This window comes from Oncorhynchus masou, chromosome 20 (genome assembly GCF_036934945.1).
Source record: "Oncorhynchus masou masou isolate Uvic2021 chromosome 20, UVic_Omas_1.1, whole genome shotgun sequence".
Lineage (NCBI taxonomy): Eukaryota > Metazoa > Chordata > Actinopteri > Salmoniformes > Salmonidae > Oncorhynchus > Oncorhynchus masou.
In genome coordinates, this window is record NC_088231.1 from 6,965,953 (window position 1) to 6,988,826 (window position 22,874).

Here is a 22,874-nt window from a genome sequence, read left to right on the forward strand (position 1 = left end):
AGAGAGAGAGAGACAGAGAGAGAGAGAGAGAGAGATACAGAGAGCGAGAGACACAGAGAGATACAGAGAGAGAGATACATAGAGAGGTACAGAGAGAGATACACAGAGAGATACAGAGAGAGAGAGAAACATACAGAGAGAGAGACAGCGAGCGATACAGAGAGAGAGAGGAGAGAGAGACAGAGAGAGAGAGGAGAGAGAGACAGAGAGAGAGAGAGACAGAGAGAGAGAGAGATACACAGAGAGATATACAGAGAGAGAGAGATACACCACGAAGGAGAGAGATACAGAGAGACAGAGAGAGAAATACAGAGAGAGAGAGAGAGAGATACACAGAGAGAAAGAGACAGACAGAGAGAGAGAAATACAGAGAGAGAGATACACAGAGAGATACACAGAGGGAGAGATACACAGAGAGAGAGAGAGAGAGATACAGAGAGCAAGAGAAACAGAGATACAGAGAGAGAGAGATACATTGAGAGGTACAGAGACAGACACAGAGAGAGAAATACAGAGAGAGAGATACATAGAGAGAGAGAGAGAGATACAGAGAGAGAGAGATACAGAGAGCAAGAGACACAGAGATACAGAGAGAGAGATACATTGAGAGGTACAGAGACAGACAGAGAGAGAGAAATACAGAGAGAGAGATACAGAGAGAGAGAGAGAGATACACAGAGAGAGAGAGAGATACAGAGAGCGAGAGACACAGAGAGATACAGAGAGAGAGAGAGATACATAGAGATGTACAGAGAGAGATCTACACAGTGAGAGAGAGAGAAACATACAGAGAGAGAGACAGCGAGCGATACAGAGATAGAGAGAGACAGAGAGTGAAACATACAGAGAGAGAGAGAGATATACAGAGATACAGAGAAATATAGAGGCAGAGACAGAGAGATACAGAGAGACCGAGAGATATACAGAGAGAGAGATACAGAGAGAGAGCCAGAGAGAGATACAGAGAGAGAGAGAGAGCTACAGATATACAGAGAGAGAGAGAGATACAGAGAGATACACATATACCGATAGAGAGCGATACAGAGAGAGAATTTGTGGCCTTTTCCATGTGGAAAGGGCAACCAGTGGAGGACAAACAGCATTGTAAATACCACTAATATTTATCTGTTTATTTATCTTCCACTACTATTCTAACTACAACTATTTGCACATTGCTAAAACACTGTGCATAACTGATAATATACACCAAACACTTGAAATGTCTATCTTTTTAAACCTTTTTGAGAGCAATATTTACTGTTAAATGTCTAATTTTTTTGTTAATGTTGTTTCGTGCCTTCTCACTTTAGTATATTAGTTTATTGTTTATTTCATTGGCTTTGGCAATGTAAACACATCTTTGAGAGAGAGAGAGAGAGAGAGCGAGAGAGAGAGAGAAAATAGAGAGAGGGAGAGAGAGAAAAAATAGAGAGGGAGAGAAAGAGAAAGAGAACACCCCAGAACCCCATACACAAAAGGAGCTCATGCCTGTCTTCACACAGACCTTGAGCAAATTTGACTTTAATGAGCCATTGGTGAGTGGACATAGGACAGGGATCAGACGACTGGTTCGCATCACACTTAGACGTGCAATTGTGGGTGTGTTCGTTTGTGGCCTCCCTGCACACAGCATGGGGGTAACTTCCGGTGTGTGGCTGTGACTGCGTGGTGGAATAGCAGTTGTGTTTGGGATTTCCACGTCCATGCATGTTGACCCTATATATAAAGGTTATATAACGTATTTTGCATAGATTGAATTTTACAGTCATTGTATGAGTTCGTGCTGAAATGTGCAGCCTTTTGCAACCATATCACATAAATGATATCCTACACAACCTTAGTTTACTTTCAATAGGGAAAGTCATTGTTATGGTCCTGTAGCAAAGCAATTGAGCATTACCAACGAGTGAATCTTGAATCCTGCTCTTTTAATATTTTAGGCTCCTTACCGCTTTATTTTCCAGTTGAACTTGTATGGGAATCAGCAAGGAGCGCAACGAAGGCGTGTGAGCCTCGTTACGTCACTGCTTCCTAAAACCGAGGCATCCCGGTAGAAACAGTGGGCTACTGCTGTTCAACCGATGCTGTTGAACCGCACGCAGATGAACGATTGTGGACTCCAATGTGCCATACACGCTTGATGAAAATGTGTCTTTTATGGATTTCGGAGGCGTTGAAAATGTGAATAATGTGGAATAACTGGAGTCGGATTGGTTCAGGTGATTCACTTTACCGTTTTGCGACCTGCTAGCAAACATAATTTGTCAACATTTGCAGAGATTTATCTGAACCGAACTTTGGAGAGGCGGTGTCATCCAGCTCGTCTGGTAAGTACAACTAGGAAATAGCATTGCTTTACACTGATAGAGGAGAAATAATGTATTGCATAAAACCATTGAAAATAGCAGGAGTCTTTCATCATGATCATCATCAACATTAGTGACATGATAAACTTCCGAGGAGGCGTTAATATAACATTATACTGGTAGCTCGTGCTTCACAATCTCCAAGATTCCCCTCTCACACCACACACACACACGCACACACACACACACACACACACACACACACACACACACACACACACACACACACACACACACACACACACACACACACACACACACACACACACACACACACACACACACACACACACACACACACACACACTATAAAGTTGTGGGTGAGCAGCAGCATGTGCCGTCCAGAGCGCAGCGCTTTGGAGAGAAAATAGCCTGAACAATAAGTAGTGAGAGAGCGCCATCAATCGCACATCGGTCACACTCCCATGCGCACGGGTTTGGGAACAAGGTATTATTGCACATGTATTACACCGAATATTTCAACATGAAGATACTTATTGGATAGCAGGCGTGTAAATGTGCACTCTCGTTGCACACATCGAAATGAGTTGAAGGTTGTAAATAGGAAAACACCCCCCCCCCCCCATAGGCTCATAATAAAACGTTGTAGGCTATTGTACTGTATAGGCAATTGTTTACATTAATAGGGAATACCATTAATCCATGCGGGAAAAATTTGAATCAAACCTATACCCAAGTAACAATTTAAATTTTCTTGGGTTACCTCATAAACACTATTGGCACCGTGCGTAAATGTGGTAAAAAAATGCCGACATTTGGGGAGTAAATTGTAATGTTCATGTTATGGATGCATGGAAAATGCAATCAAAAAGGATATTAGTGCATAGGTATTGGCATGATATTTCCCCATGAAATCCTATTTTATATGATTTGCCTATTATAAAGCCTAGGAAGGGATAAATAATTGAAATTAGACTAGGGAATAGAGCCGATCAAAGTTAACCGTTATCTCGATTCTTGAAGCGGGGGAGCGAGCTGGTTGTTTTATCTTCATGCCAGCAAAGTAGATCCGGGCGTGCGCAACGCGGAGAGATACTAGGGGGAATTCAGTGTGGAAGAAAGGGAGCAACGAGAAAGAAGTGGAAAGTGGATAGAGTCGCGGAGAGGGAAGTCCACGTAGTTACCATGCAGACGTTCGTACCTTACAAACTACACGAAAAACCGCCGAAATCCACGCCGTTAATGAGGCAATAGGTATGTAATGTGATGCATTTTTTTTAGCACTTTTCCTGTGTATAAGGAAGTTGTCTTTGTGGTTTGTGAATCGGAGTTAAAAGTTGAGATTGTCCGAGCGGACTAGTATCAGAGTAACCTTTCTTTCCTCCAGTGAAGTTGAACGTTTTAAAGTTTTTAGGGAAGGTGTTAAATAGGCTACTATCGAAATGATAGACTATGGAAGTTGGTTACTGTTCTACGCCTTTCGTATATGTGTGGGACTTGTTTTACACATTGTGCAGTGTTCGCGGTTGGGGTATTGTTGCCATTTCTTTAAACAATCCGTACATCTGTCTCAGGCAATGCTGCCGCGTCTACGTGAAATGAATAGAAACGGGGACCGTTGGGGGATGGGTTGGACAATTAAACAACAGACAGAAAGCAATGATTTTATGAAGCTGTTTTTGTCTTTTCCTTTCTTCCAAGAATATGATTTCAGCCCCCCCCCCCCCCCCCCCCCCCCCCAAAAAAAAACATGTCAATATAATTTTTCCCCCTTTATGATTTGCCACGAATTGCCTAGTTCAACAGTTGAATAATCCTGGATGTGTATGCAGACTTAGTTAAAAAAATAAATATTTGTACATGTTTATTTTACTTAAGTTTGCTTACTAATTTGATATGACTGTGCCATAAAGCCCTACACTGGAGGCATGAAAAGTTAGCAGAATCCCCAGGGGTAAAAAAATATAGGCTCAATGCATACTTTTTGTTGTTGTTGTTGAAAGTTCTCATGCCTGCATTATGCTACTTGCCCCATAAAACACGCATATATATATATATATGTCTATTGCAAACATACATTCAGCATGTGTTTTGAACAGATCGAAGGCAGCTGGACACCAGTGTCAGTCAATAGCCCGGGCTGGGATGTTTTAACATTCTCCAGTGCTTTTCCCGATGGCAACTCTTTTAAAAGCGCAGCGCTGTGTTTATTTTAGCACAGCCTAAACAGAAAATAGCCAAGCTCAGGAACTAAGGACCCAGAGTCAGTAGAGATACAGCTTTTAGTGCTAGAATTCAGTCGTTTTGATCATACGCTATTTCCAGGCATAATAATGGATGTATAATGTACACGTGAAATCCAATTCGAGCACAAACCTGTATGCCTGAATGGCACTTCCTTTCGTATTAGACCATGTATTTTGAGTCAGTTTGCGTGTCCAGTTATGCAAGGACAGTGCTGCTTTCCTGCCATTTCCAAACCCTTTCTTCGTGCAATGTATCCGCTTGAGCTATTTGCATAATGTCATGAAGATCAAAGAATTTCAAACATGTGCAATTTAGAAGATAGAAGGAATTGTCAAATGTGCTTATTATAGCTTCGAAGTCCGTTTTCGCTTGACCTGTAATTGAATAAGTGAGAAGTGAATGCCGTACAACTATTTTGTCATTACCAATGACCTCCATCATCATTTGTACACAGAGGACTGAATTAAATGAGTACATGTTCTGATGTGAAGAGACTCGTCTCTGAATTGTGCTTTGAAACAGTAAAAAAAGATTTACGTAGTGTATCTGTTCTGTTAAACCTGTTGCTGAAATCGTAAGAGGAATGCCAGCTAAGACAAATAGGTTATTTGTCCTATATCTTTTCTCCCTCTCCCCCTCTCTCACAGAAAACCCATCTATCAGCCTGACCATCGTTTGTCATGCCGTTTAAATGAGCTCAGTGAGGCTCACAGTAAAGGGAGGAGTAAGGTTAGAGACCTTTGTCGAGCAGATATTAACAGCAGCTGTTCACCGTGCCACTTTAAAACCCCAATTTTGTTGGGAAGGTTCAACATTTAGCCCTTTTGCTTGTTAGCATAAAGACATATATTTTATGATGCTCTTAAATTAAAGCACTGATCCATCCCTATTGAGATTTTCTGAAAAATCTATTAAAATGTTTAATTTGATGTTTATTTTTTTTTAGTTTGTTTCTGACCTTCTGTTTTGTGCGTCTCCAGGTGGTTTGGTAGAGAACACGGTACGAAAATGGGGAAATACTTGACTTCACTGCTCGTGCTGCTCCTGCAGCTCCTCTGCGGCTGCACAGGGAACCAAAGGACGGAGAAGGCATTGGCCCTGCAGTTCACTCACTCTGTTTACAATGCCACCATATACGAGAACTCTGCTGCTAAGACCTACTTGGAGAGTCATGCCAAAATGGGCATCTACATCACAGACCCCACCTGGGAGATACGGTACAAAATAGTGTCAGGAGACAATGAGAACCTTTTCAAAGCAGAGGACTACATCCTGGGAGACTTTAGCTTCCTGAGAATAAGGACCAAAGGAGGCAGCACTGCCATTCTGAACCGGGAGGTCAAAGACCACTACTTGCTCACTGTCAAAGCCGTGGAGAGGGGCACCAACGTGGAGGCTCGCGCCCGAGTCCAGGTCCAGGTTCAGGACACCAACGACCTGAGGCCTCTGTTCTCTCCCACCTCCTACAGCGTCTCGCTGCCCGAGAACACGGCCCTACGGACCAGCGTGGCCAAGGTCACCGCCACGGACGCCGACATCGGGACCAACGGGGAGTACTACTACAGCTTCCGGGAGTGGACAGATGTGTTCGCCGTTCACCCCACAAGCGGGGTGGTGACGCTGACGGGCAAGCTGGATCACGCCGAGACCCAGCTGTATGACCTGGAGATCCTGGCCGTGGACCGAGGCATGAAGCTCTACGGGAGCAGCGGCTTCAGTAGCATGGCCAAGCTGACGGTGAGGGTGGAGCAGGCCAACGAGCACGCACCTGTCATCGCCGCAGTCACGCTGGCGCCCTCGGGCTCTGACCGCGACCCCACCTACGCCATAGTGACCGTCGAGGACAGCGACCAGGGACCAAATGGGGAGATCGCGTCGTTGAGCGTGGTGGCGGGCGACCCCCTCCAGCAGTTTAAGGCCATGAGAACTAGTCCCGGGAGCAAGGAGTACAAAATCAAAGCGGTCAAGGATGTAGACTGGGACACCCAGCCTTTCGGATACAACCTCACGTTACAGGCCAAGGACAAAGGAAGCCCCCCCAGTTTTCTTCAGCGAAAGTGGTACATGTAACATCCCCTCAGTTTAAAGTGGGCCCCCCTAAATTTGAACACGCTGTTTATAAGGTCAATCTCAGTGAGTTTGCCCCTCTCCATACACCTGTTGCTATGGTAACTGCCTTGCCAAAGTATCCGCAGTTGAAGTATGCTTTCAGATATAAAACAGAGAAGAATCGTTTTGCTATTAATCCAGACACTGGCTTAATCACCACAACTGGACCCATCTATGCGGATTATGCCCCTAAATTTGAACTAGAAGTTATTACCAGTGACAAAAAGGCCGCGACCAAGGTTATCATTGACATTATAGATGTTAACAATAATGCTCCTGAGTTCCAACAGACCTCTTACAAGGCCACCGTCGATGAGAATGTACCCGTAGGGTCCAACGTGTTAGCAGTGAAAGCCACGGATCTAGACAGTGGAGAGAACGGGTATGTGACCTACAGCATTGCCAACGTGAGCCCGCAGCCGTTTGTCATCGACTACTTCTCTGGTGTCATCGGCACCTCAGAAGAGCTGGATTACGAGCTGATGCCAAGGATTTACAATCTCAAAATTAGGGCTTCAGACTGGGGTTCCCCTTTCCGACGGGAGGTGGAGGCATCAGTTACTGTCACACTGAATAACCTGAATGACAATAAGCCTCTATTTGAAAATGTCGACTGTGAAGTCACGGTGCCTAGAGACCATGGCGTGGGAGAGCAGATAACGACGGTGTCTGCAATTGACGCTGACGAATTGCAGCTAGTACGGTACGACATAAAAACTGGGAATGATCTTGATCTCTTTGAGTTGAACTCCAACTCGGGTGTGCTTTCTTTGAAACGAACACTGAGCGAGGGGGAGGCAGGTAAAGTGTCCTTCCATAGCTTACAGATCAGAGCCAGTGATGGAGAGCATGAGACTGAACCAATGATAATGAACATCACTGTCATCACAGCTCGCAAGCCTGTCCAATTGAAGTGTGTCGACACTGGGGTTGCTACCATGTTGGCAGAAAAGCTTCTTCATGGCACTAAGATCCACACCCCAACTGAGCCTGACGATAACTTAATGGACATCCATACGGTTAACCGCTACTCCCCTCAGTTTGCAGAGTCCTTCCCCAGTGTCATTGAGGTCAAAGAGGACCTTCCGGTTGGGGCTAGGGTCGTCCATCTAGGCGCCTCCGACACAGACAGTGGTTTTAACGGAAAACTGGTGTACGTTATTTCAGGAGGAGATACAGAGAGTCGTTTCATTGTAGACATGAACACCGGTTGGCTTTTGGTTCACACTCCACTGGACAGGGAAACGACAGACCACTACACACTGAATGTCACAGTCTACGATCTGGGAATACCGCAGAAGTCCTCCTCGCGTCTTTTGGATGTTAAGATCTTGGATGCTAACGACAACAGTCCACAGTTCCTGCAAGACTCTTATTCGGTGGAAATAAGTGAAAAAACACCAGTGGGGACTGAAATCGTCCAGGTGGATTCCACCGATAAGGACCAGGGAGATAACGGAGTAATCAGGTATTCGATTGTGGCCGACGCTGACCAGTTTGCCATTGACGAGATGACTGGAGTAGTGACGGTGAAAAAGCAGCTGGATCGCGAGGTGCACCCAGTTTACATTCTGAAGATCGCTGCGTGTGACCAGGCGGTTAATGATCCTCAACTCGTGTCTACAGTGTTGCTAAAGGTCGTTCTTGAGGACGTCAATGACAATCCTCCCAAATTCATCCCGTCAAATTACCGGGTGAAAGTGAGGGAGGACCTCCCGGTCGGCACTGTGATTATGTGGCTGGAGGCTCACGACCCGGATGTCGGGCTGTCCAGTCAGGTACGGTACAGCCTCAGCGATAACGGGGACGGCAACTTCGAGGTGGACAAACTCAGTGGCGCGGTGCGCATCCTGCAGACTCTGGATTACGAGAAGAAGCAGGTGTACAACCTCACGGCGAAAGCCAAGGACAAAGGGAAGCCCGTGTCTTTATCGTCGACGTGCTTCATCGAGGTGGATGTAGTGGACGTAAACGAGAATCTGTATCGCCCGTGGTTCCCCTCGTTTGTGGATAAGGGATTTATAAAAGAGGACGCCCTCATTGGGACATCCGTAATGAAAGTAACGGCTCAAGACGAAGACAAAGGAAGAGACGGAGAAATACGCTACTCAATACGGGACGGGTCTGGTTTAGGGATATTCACCATTGATGAAGAGACTGGTGAGTTTCTCACTTTTTTTCCCCCCCTCTCTTTGTAATTACCATATTGCCCCTATGTGAAGGCCCATTTTGTTTATCATTTATTATTTAAGGCACCAAATGGGCATGCATGAATTTTAAATGACTGGGATGTGAAAAGGGGTGTAATCCCATGTATCTGTGCAGATTATGCTTGTCTGCCCATGTCCTCCCCCCTTCCCTGAAATATCAGTGGTGGGGGGGGGGGGGGCAAATGGTGAATGGAGTTGAGGGTTACTTCCTGGAGAACCGCTAAGCTTCCTGATTCCTTTCATTTTTTCTGTCTGAGGGAAGAGAATTGATGGCAGGAACAGCTGGAGCAGCTGTGTCCTAGACCTGTAGTAGACATTCCAAACTAGTTGCCGAGGAATTAAGAGGATTGCTTAGTGATTCAACCCACTGACGCTCCCTTTTCCACGCGAGCACTACAGTGCTGAACACGGCATTTTGTTTCAATGTCGAGAAACGAGTCATATGCAAATGGCTAATGCTGCATGCTGGCTCGTCCCACATGAGATGGAACTTGTTTGTATAATGAAAGAGTTATTTTTCTGTGATTGTCATATCTGCTTTAGTATTGCAAATCTACATTTTTTTTGTGTGTGTCTGGTGAAATGCACTTGCTGGCCTCTTTGTGGTCTTACAAAGAATATAGGAGTACTTTTTTTTCTCAGCTGCTCAACGGACGTTAAAGAACCTGTGCCAAGGGTTTAAAAATAAGCAGTCCGGAATTCAAACGTTTTTGCCACGAAAGGCTACTGGTCACCCCATTTTGGGTGTGTCAGACCTGGCTTGCTGCCCTTGATTCTTAAACACAGTTACCATACTCTGGGTGGCTAAATGTCAGTTTTTCCCTTTTAAAATGTATTTCTGCATGGCAATATACATATTTAATGTACAAATGGGCCGGTGAAACTTGATGCATAAAACATGAGGTTTTTAGCATATGTGTAGTCTATCCCCTAAGTCTGGAAGTCTAATGCAATGTCTCTGGAAATGTCATTTACAGATTTTAAAGTAACTACATGAGAAATTGATGAGAGAATATTAATTTAGATTCAGGGGGAGACATACACTTTATTAAGCAGAGTAAATTAGGGCCTTCCGTGAACCTGTGGGGAAATCACACTTTCTTTGCTGGTAAATTTAGCATGACGGGATGAGCCGGCATGAAGCATGGCTCCTTAAGGACCATCTGTCAGCTATTGTGCCTGTCCAGTCTTAGTGTGATTGTTCTCTGGGGTTGTTGTCAGATTGTTGCTTGTAGATAATTCTACCTCTTTTGTTCAGAAATACTGAGGGAAAATGTAAACAGAGCAAACTGGAGAGAGCCTTTTGATTCTTGAAATGCAATATGAAACTCATCTAAGATTGGTTTAAAAATAGCTTCGGTCCCGCTCATCAAAATTTGTAGAAACTTTCTCACACACAATGCACTCTTTAGGAAGTTGACATTTTGAAACAAAGGGCCTTATATTTAGGCAACAGAGATTTCTGCTCTGTGGTTTGTTAGTTGAGACTCTGCTCTCGGCTTGGGGCTGTGGATCTTAGGCTGAATCTCAGAAGTGTTCTTGTTTCCGTGAAGGACACCCACTTCTTGTTTGAAATCCCACTCCTAAATGTATTGGATGCAGGTCACCGGGAGCTCCTGACCTGCTCTTCCTTCCCTGCCCTCGACCTCCATGGCCTTCAGAAGTGATTTATCAGAAGTGGCAATGATAGGATTGTCCTGCTATTCAGCCCCATTGTTTGGGATCACAGCCATAGCTGGTAGCAAACCAAATATGCCCAAGGCAACGGTGTGCCTCCTGGGAATCCATGCATTGACTGAAGGATGGTTTTGGGGGGGGGGGGGTTGGTCTGGGTCTGAGCAGAGGGGGTGTGAGGTTACCACGTGAGGATTATGCTCTACAAGAAATCGATGTAAAACAAAGGGTGCACGCCCAGCGTCACTTTCACACAGTCGTGCAGCTGCAACTCGTGCTTTCCGACACATAGGAAAACAAGGGTTGAGAAGAGAAGAAAACAAATGAAAAAGTGGTAAAATCAAAGGATGCCAGAAGCCACACACACCTTAAGCTCTGGAAAAGTGTCTTTATGAGGGGGCTCGTAAGGGAAGGTTGGCTAACATCTGTGGCTGGTTAAGTTAAATGCCTTTTGGAATCTCATGTTCTCCTTGTGCATGCTTTGATTTATTCCCGGTATCCTCTTGAACCCCTGTGTTTGAGAATGGAGGGGTAGTGATGAGGAATGTGCAAATGAAAAGGTCTTTAGTGCCCATTCGACTCCATTACCTCTCATCTTACCGCCAAGAAGATACAATTTTGGCCCTTTAGTTTTTCTCCTTAAGCCTAAATCTTGAACTTTTATATTTAGTTACTAGCTTAATTTAGTTCAGTGAACAGAGGCGGAAATTCATTTATGTAACTTCAGCTTTCAATATATTATTTTACCCGATTCAGGGTTTGCTTTTGCTAACAGCAGTTTCTTCATTTTTTTTTAGGCCAAGATAAGATTAACAAAACCCAGAAAGTTGTTACTTCTATGATAGGAATCAACATATTTTCCCCCTATCCAGTTCTTATTGTCCGACTGTAGACGGCTATATCTGCCAAACGTCTGGCCCGGGCCCCTCTGGATCTCTGACCCTTGTATTTACTTCTGCACATCACACAAACATGTTTAGAGCTGGGGGCTATGTGGAGCCCAGGTGAGATGTTGTGTGCAGTCCAGGCTAATTCTGTCCTTGTGTGTGCTCCGACACTGCTGTTGGGGTTATCGAGCTAATGGGGGCCTGACACACTTAAGGCCAGCTAGGTATGCCGCTAACCTGATTGATGTTTCCAGGGCCAGGCATGGAATCTAGTTCCTTGATTTAATAAACCTTTAGTTGGGAAAAGGAACAAACAACTGGAGCCTGAGGTCATGATACAGAGGGAAGATCAACAAGATGGGCTTCTTTCACAAAGTAGGCTAGTTAAGGCTTCTAGTAAGAGGGGGGGTTGTTGTGGTTGGGTGTAGGAGTTAGGGCTGGGCATTGCCAGGGACCAAGATAAGACATTATCACAATACTTCGGTGCCAATACGGTATTTATTTTATTTCTCGTGATTTTATATATATATATATATATAAAATCGTGAATCAATAGTGTGATTTTTATTGCGATTCAATGTTACAAACTTATTGCTCACCATATGTCTGCTGCAGAGGGGCAAGAGAGCCATGAGGAAACAGGTTTTGATCAGTCATGGAAATCAAAGTCTAAAAACAAATTGGCTCCCTATTTTAAAAGCTATTAAGGAAATTAAGGAGTTTTGGTGCTGGTACAGCCAACTAGCTCAAAACTATATTGCGATATTGTCAATACGATATATTGTTAAAAAAAAGATATCCCAATATGTAACTGTACACCCCCCCCCCCCCAACCATCACTAGTAGAAGTTATTGTTGTGGGGTGGTCGAGGTGGTGAGTGGTATTAATTTGGGACAAAACCACTTGACATTCCATTCTCGACTCTTAATGGTACTTCACTCTGCAGTGCACTATAAATTCTTTTCACCAACGTCCCTATAAAAAAGCCAGTAATGCTGCCGCTGTTGCTTAGGGAAGAGGGAGGGGTGGAGGATGTTGTTTGTCATGGACTGTGCTTAATTAGTGGCGAGGTTGGCTATAGGCCTAGGCCCAATAAGTCTTGTATGGGTACATTGCTCAAATCAAATTGTATTTGTCACATACACATGGTTAGCAGCTGTTAATGTGACTGTAGCGAAATGCTTGTAACAATGTAAGAAATAATACATTAAAAAAAATACTGCATAGTTTCCTAAGAACTCGAAGCGAGGCGACCATCTCTGTCGGTGCCATCAGTGAATCGATGTTGACCGTTCTCAAAGTAGATCAATTAGACTTGGTGCTTGCGCTGAAGGATTGACTGCCGTTTATGGGGTCATGGAAGGGTCCTCTGTGATCAATTAAGCATGTCTTTCTGTTAGAACTCCTAATACCTTGTATTTCAGCCTTTGACTTAAAGAGCTAGTTCGACCAGACTCTCTCTCTCTCTCGTTGTTTCTCCTCCAGGAACTGCTAGTTTCGATGCCGGTTTGACAGCACTATTGAAGTCATGTCTGTACGCTCGTTAGGCTACTTTGTGAACCGAGGTGAAAAACCAAGATGTGATGATTGAATTTGCACTGATTCACTTAACAGGAGGAAAAAGAACGGGGGGGGGGGTGAAAATGCATATTAATAAAAGTCTCCAGGCTTAAAATATACTAGTAGTAAAGGTGAACCAAGGTGTAAGGCCTTCATGCGGTGTGTTTGCATTTATGTAGGAAATACGTAAGGGATCTCAACAGCCCCAGTGGAATCGCCTCTTCCGTCCAGATGCTCGTTGGATAATGTATGCCATTGCACTTTGCTCATTGGATAATGTATGCGTTGCCCTTTCACTTCAAACTGGAGGCAGCCGGTGTGCTGAAATAGCTGTGTGTGGAGGCAAATGAAATAGTTTGACGTGTAATGACAAAGTACTGTGAGCGTGTGTTTTCCCCTCTTCAATTTTGGCCTTCCTCCCTCCTCTCTTTCCCCAAATTGTCCCCTCATTTACCCTTCCTGACGAGAGCGAGTTAGGGCCGACCCTCGGTGATGCCAGATAGGAGAGGTATGTGGCGAATGGTTTTGTCTTTTCATGTTTGGCTGCGTTCACTATTCCAGCTACGTCTGCACCACCAAAGCTTCATGGGAGATTGATTGAACCTAAGCACCCAGGCGCAGTCCCTTCTATTTTTTTTTGTTGTTGTTGATTCTATACACAGAAGCTCAAGCCAGAAGTGTGACTTCTTCAGCACACTCAAAAAGAGCCACATGACTCGTAATGGCCTTTGCTTGAGCGCCGTTGCTGCGGGCGACAGGGCCAGGAATGTGCATTCGGGCCAAAGTTGATTGTCGGGTGCTAAATGAAAAGCACACTTTCCCCAGTTAAAGTTTGTTGCTTCTCTCTGTCCATTAAGTCTTTTCTTAGAAACCTGTGAAGGTGCCGCGTGCAGATGGCGTGCTCGATTGTGAGTCAACTCTTGTCATGCTAATCTAGGCAATTGAGACCCGTGGCTAATAATGGTTGGTGACATTTTGTTTTCTTTTTATGTAAACTACTGTAAATTATGACTCTACACACGTTGCTAATGATTGCACAGAGATTCTGCAGACCACGTACAAGACTGCGGTAACTCCATGTTTGTCACACATTTGACAGAAAAAAAAGAACCCAATTGATCTTAGTGAAGTTTACTAGGATATATTAGATTGTTGAAACTTGGGCTGAGAAATTTTGTTTTTCAGTTCTCTATCTTGGTGTGTGTTCCCCTGTTACTTTGGAAAAGACCTGCAGTTCCCTGTAGCATGTTCACCTGATTGTGAAGTCGTTGTTCTCCGATCATAGTCGTTGTTCTCCGAAAAATGGAGTTTACCGCAGTGAAAGGGGTAACCGACAAAGGCTTAGCTGGCTGTTTATTTTCAAGCATCTCTCCATATGATGCATTGGCTCTCCAAAGCGTACCTGACTGAATGTCAAAGGGAAACAGTGCTTGGCTGAACGAATCCTGAGGTTTCATGTGTTGAGAGACAGCCACTTAAAAAAAAACAAACGGCGAGAGATGAAGATGCTCCTTTTTGAATTCCCCGCCCGTCATGTTTGTGTCGTCAAGCTGCCAACGTAAAGACCAGAGACCAGAAACATCAGAATTACGGTAGCATGACCAGAGACAGCAGCTTAATGGCACTGGGTTCAAATCCAGTGTTATACAGATGTAGACACTGACATGTTTAGGCCTAAGTGCCATGGTTGCCACTTAGGGTTGAAAAGCTTAGGACAGAAAATGCTGCGCAAACATGCATTTAAACCCACATACTGTCCCAACCTTCCCGTCATAACTCTCAACAACCATAATGCCTTTTTATAGGCCTAAACGCATCTCTAATCTCCGAAGACAATAAAAATGTAATGAAAAAAGAATCAACCTTTTGTAAATGTCAGCACGGCAGCCTATTGGAAATCGAGAGCAGGCCTATATTTCAAAGTGCCTTATCTGTCTCCAAAAAAAAAAGACCTTTCCACGGGAACCGTTTACCGCGGCGCATTGAGTACAGTCTGTGTGTCTGTGGGCAACTATCTCAGGGGGCTTCGGAAACATTTTGCGATAAGAGGAAAACAGACAGTACATCGTGCCCACTATCATCAGCGGAGCGGGGCATGGCACCGAAGGGCCGGGAGGGAGCAGGGCTTAAATTATAACGTGATATTAAACCAGGTGGCGCTTCTCACAGGCCCGCTCTGAGGCCTTTTGAAATAATACTGCGCTCCGTGACAATGGTAGCTGCCTGGGCATGTCCCAATAGGCTTCCTCAACTGGAATTAATGGGCTAAATTCTGCCAGAGAAAAATCCCATCAGGCATGTTTTCATTGCATCATCCGCCTTTCGTTCATTAAAGACTCTCGCTTTCACTCTGTATCTCGCTTCGTCCTCCCCTCTCCCACACACTCCAGATGAATGCAGACATTTTTTTTTTTCCTTGGGCCAGAGAATCTAGAATAGGATTCTTATTTTATTACACAGTGTCACCAAGCTATCAAGCTAAACGTTAATGCCCCCCTGGTCTGTTGATGCAGTTTTAATAAAGGGCAGTTGTTTAGTGCTTTTAGTTAGTTCCCTCCCCTTTTAAGACCATATGATTATGTAGAGTGAAGCACACTGCTCCACATTGTTAAGCTGGCTGAAATGATTCAGTTTGTCTAAAGTTTTAAAGTACCATTTCCCCTAAGCCCAGCTGTTGATAGCTCTGTTGTATGCCTCCGGTGGCGATTTTATACAAAATGCACAATGTTGAGCGAAGCGGAATTGGTTGGTGGGGGCACAACTCAGAGGATCGCCGGGTCAAAGAGAGATCAAATCACACTTTGTATACTTTACTGTCAAATGCTTACTTTACAAGCCCTTTCCTAACAATACAGTTAAAAAGTATGCAAATTTGCAAAGATGAATGAAAAAAAAAACACAAAATATTAGTAACACAATAAAATAATAATAAGGAGGCTTTATACAAGGAGTCAGTGTACTGGAGTCAGTGTGTTGGGGTACTAAGTAGTTGAGGTGATTGAGGTAATAGGTACATGTAGTTAGGGTTAAAATTGACCAGGCAATCAGGTTCGATAATAAACAGAGTAGCAGCAGTGCGTATGAAAGTGTGTCTGTGTGAGTGTGTTGGTGTATGCGTGTCGTGTCATTATGCAGATGTGATGTGTTTGTAAGCGCGCGCGCGTGTGTGTGTGTGTGTGTGTGTGTGCACGTCGGTGTAGTATGTGTGAGTCCAGTGAGTGTGCATAGAGTCAGTGCAAAAAAATAAATAAAATGGGTGGGTGCAAGTAGTCCGGGTAGCCATTTGATGAACTATTCATCAGTCTTATGGCTTGGGGGTAGAAGCTGTTCAGGAGCTTTTTGGTCCCAGACTTGGTGCTCCTGCACAGCACGGCAAGCGGAGAGAAATGCGCTTTTGTTTTGAGAGACTCTGTGTGAACTCATCATGCAGCTGTTTTGATGACTGTTTTCCCAGATCTACACTAATGTACTGAATACCCGCTGAATGCTGGTCACTCTTCAAAGCGCCACCATATTTCGTCAATGACCCCGATACGGTCTTTGACACTTCAATAGCCTGCCAAGTCCTATTTTGCATGGTGATTCGAAGCCTTTGACCGATGCATTACCGTGTGTAACTCAAGCTGTCCGTATTATTCAGAAATATCCATAATTCTATAAAGTAATAAAGATGATGAGTGTGAAAGCGAGACCTGTAGGCTCTGTGGGTATCCCACGGGGTGGAGTTTTTCTGCTTTGGCTGCACTTCATAGCCTTGTGAATTTTTCAAACGTTTTGGGCATTAACACTTACAGTATGGACCGAAAAACGTTAGAAGTGCAGGGCTAGGCTAGGTCTTAGCTTCTGAGAACTCTGGGATCCAAAGAGATGATTTGATTTCGCGCTGGGGGCATGGGAAGCTTAGCTCAGGACTCTTTTTCTAATACACCCAGGGCTCTACGTGCTGGAGGAATTTGAAGCATTCCACCAGAGCCGTTGGAAAGAGAAGAGGGTGGGGGGGAGCACTGAGAAAGTTTATGTAAGCATGTGAGGCAGGAGTCCTAAGAAGGCTGAGGAATGCGAGGGGAAAGGAGAGCGGAATTACCGAGAGGTAGTTCAAAGCAAACGTTCTGACTTTTTCAAGTGCAGAGCAAGGGAGTGCTGGCGTAAGCCGAAAGAGCTGATCTCCCGGTCTTGAGAAGACACGTTTTTGTTCTCTCGTGGTCTCCGAAGCACGTACATTATTCCTGCACGGTCTCTTGTTGTGAAGGTCATCGGGAGACCATCTGTAGATATCTTTGTCGACAATAGAAAGAAAAACTGTGAAAATAGTTTTTCTCTGGGCCGTGGTAAAGTTGACTGCAGCCTAATTCCTCATTACACGTTTTCAATGCCAGAAAAATATGATATTGACTCAGTTTCTGAAGTAGACATCGTGCGTCCATATGAAAATAAGCACTGGGGATAAACAGGATTTTGCAAATCCTAATCCTCTTTTGACAACCGGTAATCTTTTTGGCGCTCTAATTTGTTTCAATTGCCAGCTTTTGATATCCATGGCATGTGCAATCCTCTCCATTTGTGGCGACACCATTGTAGCTACAAGGCCTTCTGGGGAAAAGAGTGTCTCTCCCCAATTTAGCCCCCCCCCCCCCCCCCGCCCACTATGTACACCCTTTCATGACAGGGACCTTGGTCCTATACATGCTAGAAATACTGAGTACACCTCATCCTCTGAACTAAATAGGGAACATCATAGTGTAGTTCCGCAGGTACTACTCTTTGGTTTTGGCCTGGATCCGCTGGATTTATCCAATCCACTTAAATGTCTTCTGTCCTCAGACCTCCTCTGCCATTTTCCTCGGTGCCTCGAAGCACAACCATGTTATCTCGCCATTTTGTCAAAAACAACACTCAGCGGCTGTGTGTTGTGCAGCGGACTTCATCCAGCCTCCCCGCTGTAACTAGCTATTGAGTAAATGTCACGGTGGACCTGTTTCCGGAGACTGATTGAGGTGGCAGGTAGCCTAGTGGTTAGAACTGTGGGCCAGTAACCTGTTCCTAGGCGGTCATTGTAAATAAGAATTTGTTCTTAACTGACTTGCCGAGTTAAATGAAGATAAAATGAATAAAAATTGTAGCGAACACACTTTGCAGTTCATACGCCTACATGAGATGGCAGAATTGTAGGGACAGCGTTAGCCCGTTAGCTCTTTTTATTGTGTAGCCTAGCTGCTGTGCTAGGTGGCTGTCGAAGGTGTAGCTGTAGGGTATGCAAGGAAGAGGGAAAGAAAGGAGAGAGAGAGCAAATCTGTCTGGGTAGGTTGCCTAGGCTTTGTCAACTGCTGTTATTGCCTCAAGGGCACATTTTGGAACTTCCTCATTGACTAGCCTAGAAATATAGGTGTGGTGGCTAAATACCTCAGATTCATGATTTATACAGCTAACTATTGTTTCAATGCTTGGTCGATATATGCTTGTCTTCTATTAGGTATTAGTCACACTTTCATGTTTGAATAAAAAGTAGATGTCAACAGAAATTGTCCTTGTGTTCAGAAAGACCTGAATTGAAATGGTTCTCTTTTTGAATTGAACTATTCTAGGCGTCAGAGCCTCGTCAAACTATAAAAGAAGACACAAGATTTGGACTTTCTTACTTCCGCCAGTCAACCATTACAATGCTATCGTACCAGTTGGCCTTTACCTACCACAGTTTAAGTTTCCTGTGAGGGGTGAGTTTGGGTCAAGGTTCTCTGACTATGGAGCATTGTTGTTAGTCACCACTAGAATGAATGAATTACATTTTAATTTTGCGTCAAATCGTTATATTGGCAACCCATCCTATCCGGGATTAATTGAAACATAAACAAACATTGCAATAATTCACTGTGATAATTCAGTGATAATTGCTCTAGCGGTGCAGAACAGTAATATAAAGCCATCTTCTCTATGCTGATAGCTTTAGGGTTGGCTGCTAAAAGCCTGACGCTCATGGGCGAGTGGAATGAAATGGTATAGGTGTGGTGGCTAAATGATTCATCATTTACACCCTCCGTCAGTAATTATCCAACCAACTATTGATTTGATATGTTTCGATAGATGCTTTGTCTTCTGGTATGTTTATTTAAAGCCAGTCACGCATTCATGTTTGAAAAAAAAAGTAGATGTCAACTGAAATTGGCATTTTGTGTTCAGTCGGAGCTTCATCGAAATGGTTCTCTTTTGAATTGAACTATTCTAGGCGTCAGAGCCTCATCAAAACGATTTAAAAAAAAGATACGAGATTTGGACTTTCTTTCTTCCTTCCTTCCGCCGGTTCGACCATTACAATGCTATCGTACCAATTACGGCCTTATCTACCACGGTTTGTTTAAGTTTCCTGTGAGGGGTGAGTTTGGGTCAAGGTCCTCTATGACTGCAGACTTGTTAGTCACCTGTAGCAGAGCAGAACTGCACTAATATAAAGTCATCTTCTCCATGCCGATAGCTTTAGGGTTGGCAGCGGGCACTCTGACAGCCTGACCCTCCTGAGCGAGTGGAATGCTTCTGCTATGCCAGTGTCTCCCAGTCAAACGGATGAGCACTCAAGCATGGGCATGGCGTTGGCACAGGCACAATAAATGTCTCATCCCTCTCGTTCTAGCTGTCTCTCTTTTACCTTGTCTCTCACACACACACTTAGTCTGAATAGCACACATTCTCACCTTTACACACAGACACAAAAATGTACAACGCACACGCACTCTCCCTCTTAGTTTCTCTCTCCATTTTCTTTTACCCACTCAACCGCTCTCTCCATCTCATCCTCACTCCTTCTTTTCCCAATCTCCACCCTCTCTCTGCCTCTCACTCATACTCTTTCCCCATGCTCTCGCAGGACGCTAGCAGTCAGATTAGCGCTCACATTTCTTATTCATGCCTCACATTTGCAAATCTGTTCCTCCCAGAAGCTATCTCAGTGAGTGCAGTGAGTAGTCGGCAGTGCTTCCGTGAGGAAAAACTCACACTTGCACATTTTGACTGCGTTTTTTTTTTTTTGTGGCAATATATATGTTTTTATCTTTTTACTTCATTATATAATCACTATTTTTATTTTTTTATTTCCGCCTCACGATGGCCCTTTTGGGTGCATTTCACATTCGGCGCCAGCCAGCATGCCTTGACAAGCCTGTATACCCATATGACATCAACCATAATACACACTGCATGCCTTCAGAAAGTATTCATACCCCGTAACTTAATCCACATTTTGTTGTTGTTACAGCCTGAATTCAAAATTGATTAAATATATATTTTTTCTCACCCATCTACACACAATACCCCATAATGACAAAGTGAAAACATGTTTTTAGAAATGTTTGCAAATGTAGTAAAATAAAGAACAGATATCTCATTTGAGTCATCTGAGTCAATCATTTATAGAAGCACCTTTGGCAGCGATTTACAGCCGTGAGTCTTTCTGGGTAAGTCTCTTAATAAGAGCTTTTGACACCTGGATTGTGCAACATTTGCCCTTTTATTCTTTAAACAATTTTTAAGCTCTGTCGAATTGAGTGTTGACCATTGCTAGACAACCATTTTAAGGTCTTGCCATAAATGTTCAAGTAGATTTAAGTAAAAAACTGTAACTCGGACACGCACTGCATTCTTGGTAAGCAACTCCAGTGTAGATTTTGCCTTGTTTTAGGTTATTGTCCTGTTGAAATGTGAATTGTCTCCCGGTGTCTGGTGGAAAGCAGACTGAACCAGATTTTCCTCTTGGATTTTGTCTGTGTTTAGATCCATTCCGCAAAAACATTTATTCCCAAAAAACTTGCCAGTCCTTAATGATTACAAGCATGTCCATTAGGGTTGGGTGATATCAAATTTTATTTGTTACATGCGCAGAATACAACAGCTGTAGACCTTACAGTAAAATGCTTTACTTACAAGCCCTTAACCAACATTGCAGTTTTAAGAAAAATACAGAAAGAAAATAAAAGTAACAAATAAGTAAGAGCAGCAGTAAAATAACAGTAACAAAAAACAAAAATAGGGGGGACAATGCAAATAGTCTGGGTAGCCATTTGATTAGATGTTCAGGTGTCTTATGGATTGGGGGTAGAAGCTATTTAGAAGCATCTTGGACCTAGACTTGGCGCTCCGGTACCGCTTGCCGTGCGGTAGCAGAGAGAACAGTCTATGACTAGGGTGGCTGGAGTCTTTGACAATTTTTAGAGCTTTCCTCTGACACCGCCTGGCATAGAGGTCCTGGATGGCAGGAAGCTTGGCCCCAGTGATGTACTGGGCTGTACACACTACCCTCTGTAGTGCCTTGCGGTCGGAGGCCGAGCAGTTGCAGTACCAGGCAGTGATGCAACCCGTCAGGATGCTCTAGATTGTGCAGCTGAAGAACCTTTTGGGGATCTGAGGATCAAATCTGTTCAGTCTCCAGATTTGAATATCCATATTACTGGCTTAGTACACAAGGGGCACCAAAACACACGAAAAAGCCCATTAGGTATCCTTTACTAGAATGCTAACAAAGTTAGCACAAGTTATCCAGCTGATAAAGTTATACATATATAGGTAAATGACCGAATGTCATTTTTGCTGAGTTTAGACATTACAAGCGAATGTGAACGAGAGCTATTATGCAAATGAACAAAGTTTTGACGCATGCTTGTCTGAATGAAGAGCAGTACAGTGTACCCGCTGTGTCTGTGTGGAGTCTTGGAGGCACTAGGGCAATGGGCTTCCCTGCTCTGCTTAGAGAAGATAGGGGAGGAGCCGATGAGCCTAGAGCGGAGAAAGAAAACGCAAGGATATGAAGATACAGTGGTAGTTGTACAGAAAACTCATTCAAAGGGTTTTGACTTCTCAAACACGGCAGAAAGCTAAAACAATAGGATGCCGCGTGACCTTATTCATTCAGCCACTTACTTGAATAACTAGCAAGTTAAACTTAGGGGTCACCCTATCTCAGAATGATTTGTTTTTCGTGGCCCAAAAATTGAAATAAACGTATAAGAAATATCTCGCTACGTTTTTGAAAATGCAGATCTACAATGCTTCTTATTGTAATTTTTGCTCAGCATCAAACAAATGTTGTGCTTCAGTTGCACGTGTCCACTCGGATGAGAATTCACGAATGGGCATTCTATCAAACGACAGCGCTCTGACCGATGTGGAACTACTTTTCTCTGATACTTTTCTCGGTGTAGCCAGCTTACTTTTCTCTGGTAAAAGACTTTCAATGTAAACGCGATCCCTGTCAATACACAGCTGCTCCCGCTTTCTCCCGTTGTGCTGGTTCAACTGTTCTAGAGAACTACGGTAAACTTCATAATGAAAAATAAGGTGACAGGTGAAATGAAGAACGCAATCTGCTTTATCTCCTAACGTGTTGCACAAGTTGACTGCACATATTTACTTAAAAAGTAGCTACAAATATTAAAATGTACGGTATACTGTCCAAGCCTAATACCCATAACATGATGCTTGAAAAGATGGAGAGTACAGTATTTTTGCAGTATTACTTTAGTGACTTCTTGCAAACAGGATGCATGTTTTGGAATATTTGTATTCTGTCCAGGCTTCCTGCTTATCACCTAGACAATTCAGTTAGTATGTTGGAGTAACTGCATTTTGGTCATATAGCAGATGCTCTGATCCAGAGCGACTTAAAGTATTGATTCCATAAAATGTTTCTACAACAATGTTGTAACTACAATGTTGTAACTACACTGTTGTTTATCCATCCTCAGTTTTCTCCTATCACACCCATTCAACTCTGTAACTGTGTTAAAGTCACCATTGGCCTCATGGTGAAATCCTTGAGCGGTTTCCTTCCTCTCTGGCAACTGAGTTAGGAAGGACGGCTGTATATTTGTTGTGACTT

General features: G+C 43.8%; 1 protein-coding gene across 1 annotated transcript in view; it reads left to right on the forward strand.

Annotated features, from left to right (window-relative positions):
• The first annotated feature begins 3,443 nt into the window (after positions 1-3,443).
• The window catches only part of fat1a (FAT atypical cadherin 1a), a 96,689-nt gene continuing 77,258 nt past the window's right edge, over positions 3,444-22,874 (forward strand). The window contains 3 exon segments of the mRNA XM_064926166.1: positions 3,444-3,581; positions 5,555-6,609; positions 6,612-8,843. Coding sequence (XP_064782238.1) covers positions 5,583-6,609; positions 6,612-8,843 — 3,259 coding nt within the window. The 5' untranslated portion in view covers positions 3,444-3,581; positions 5,555-5,582.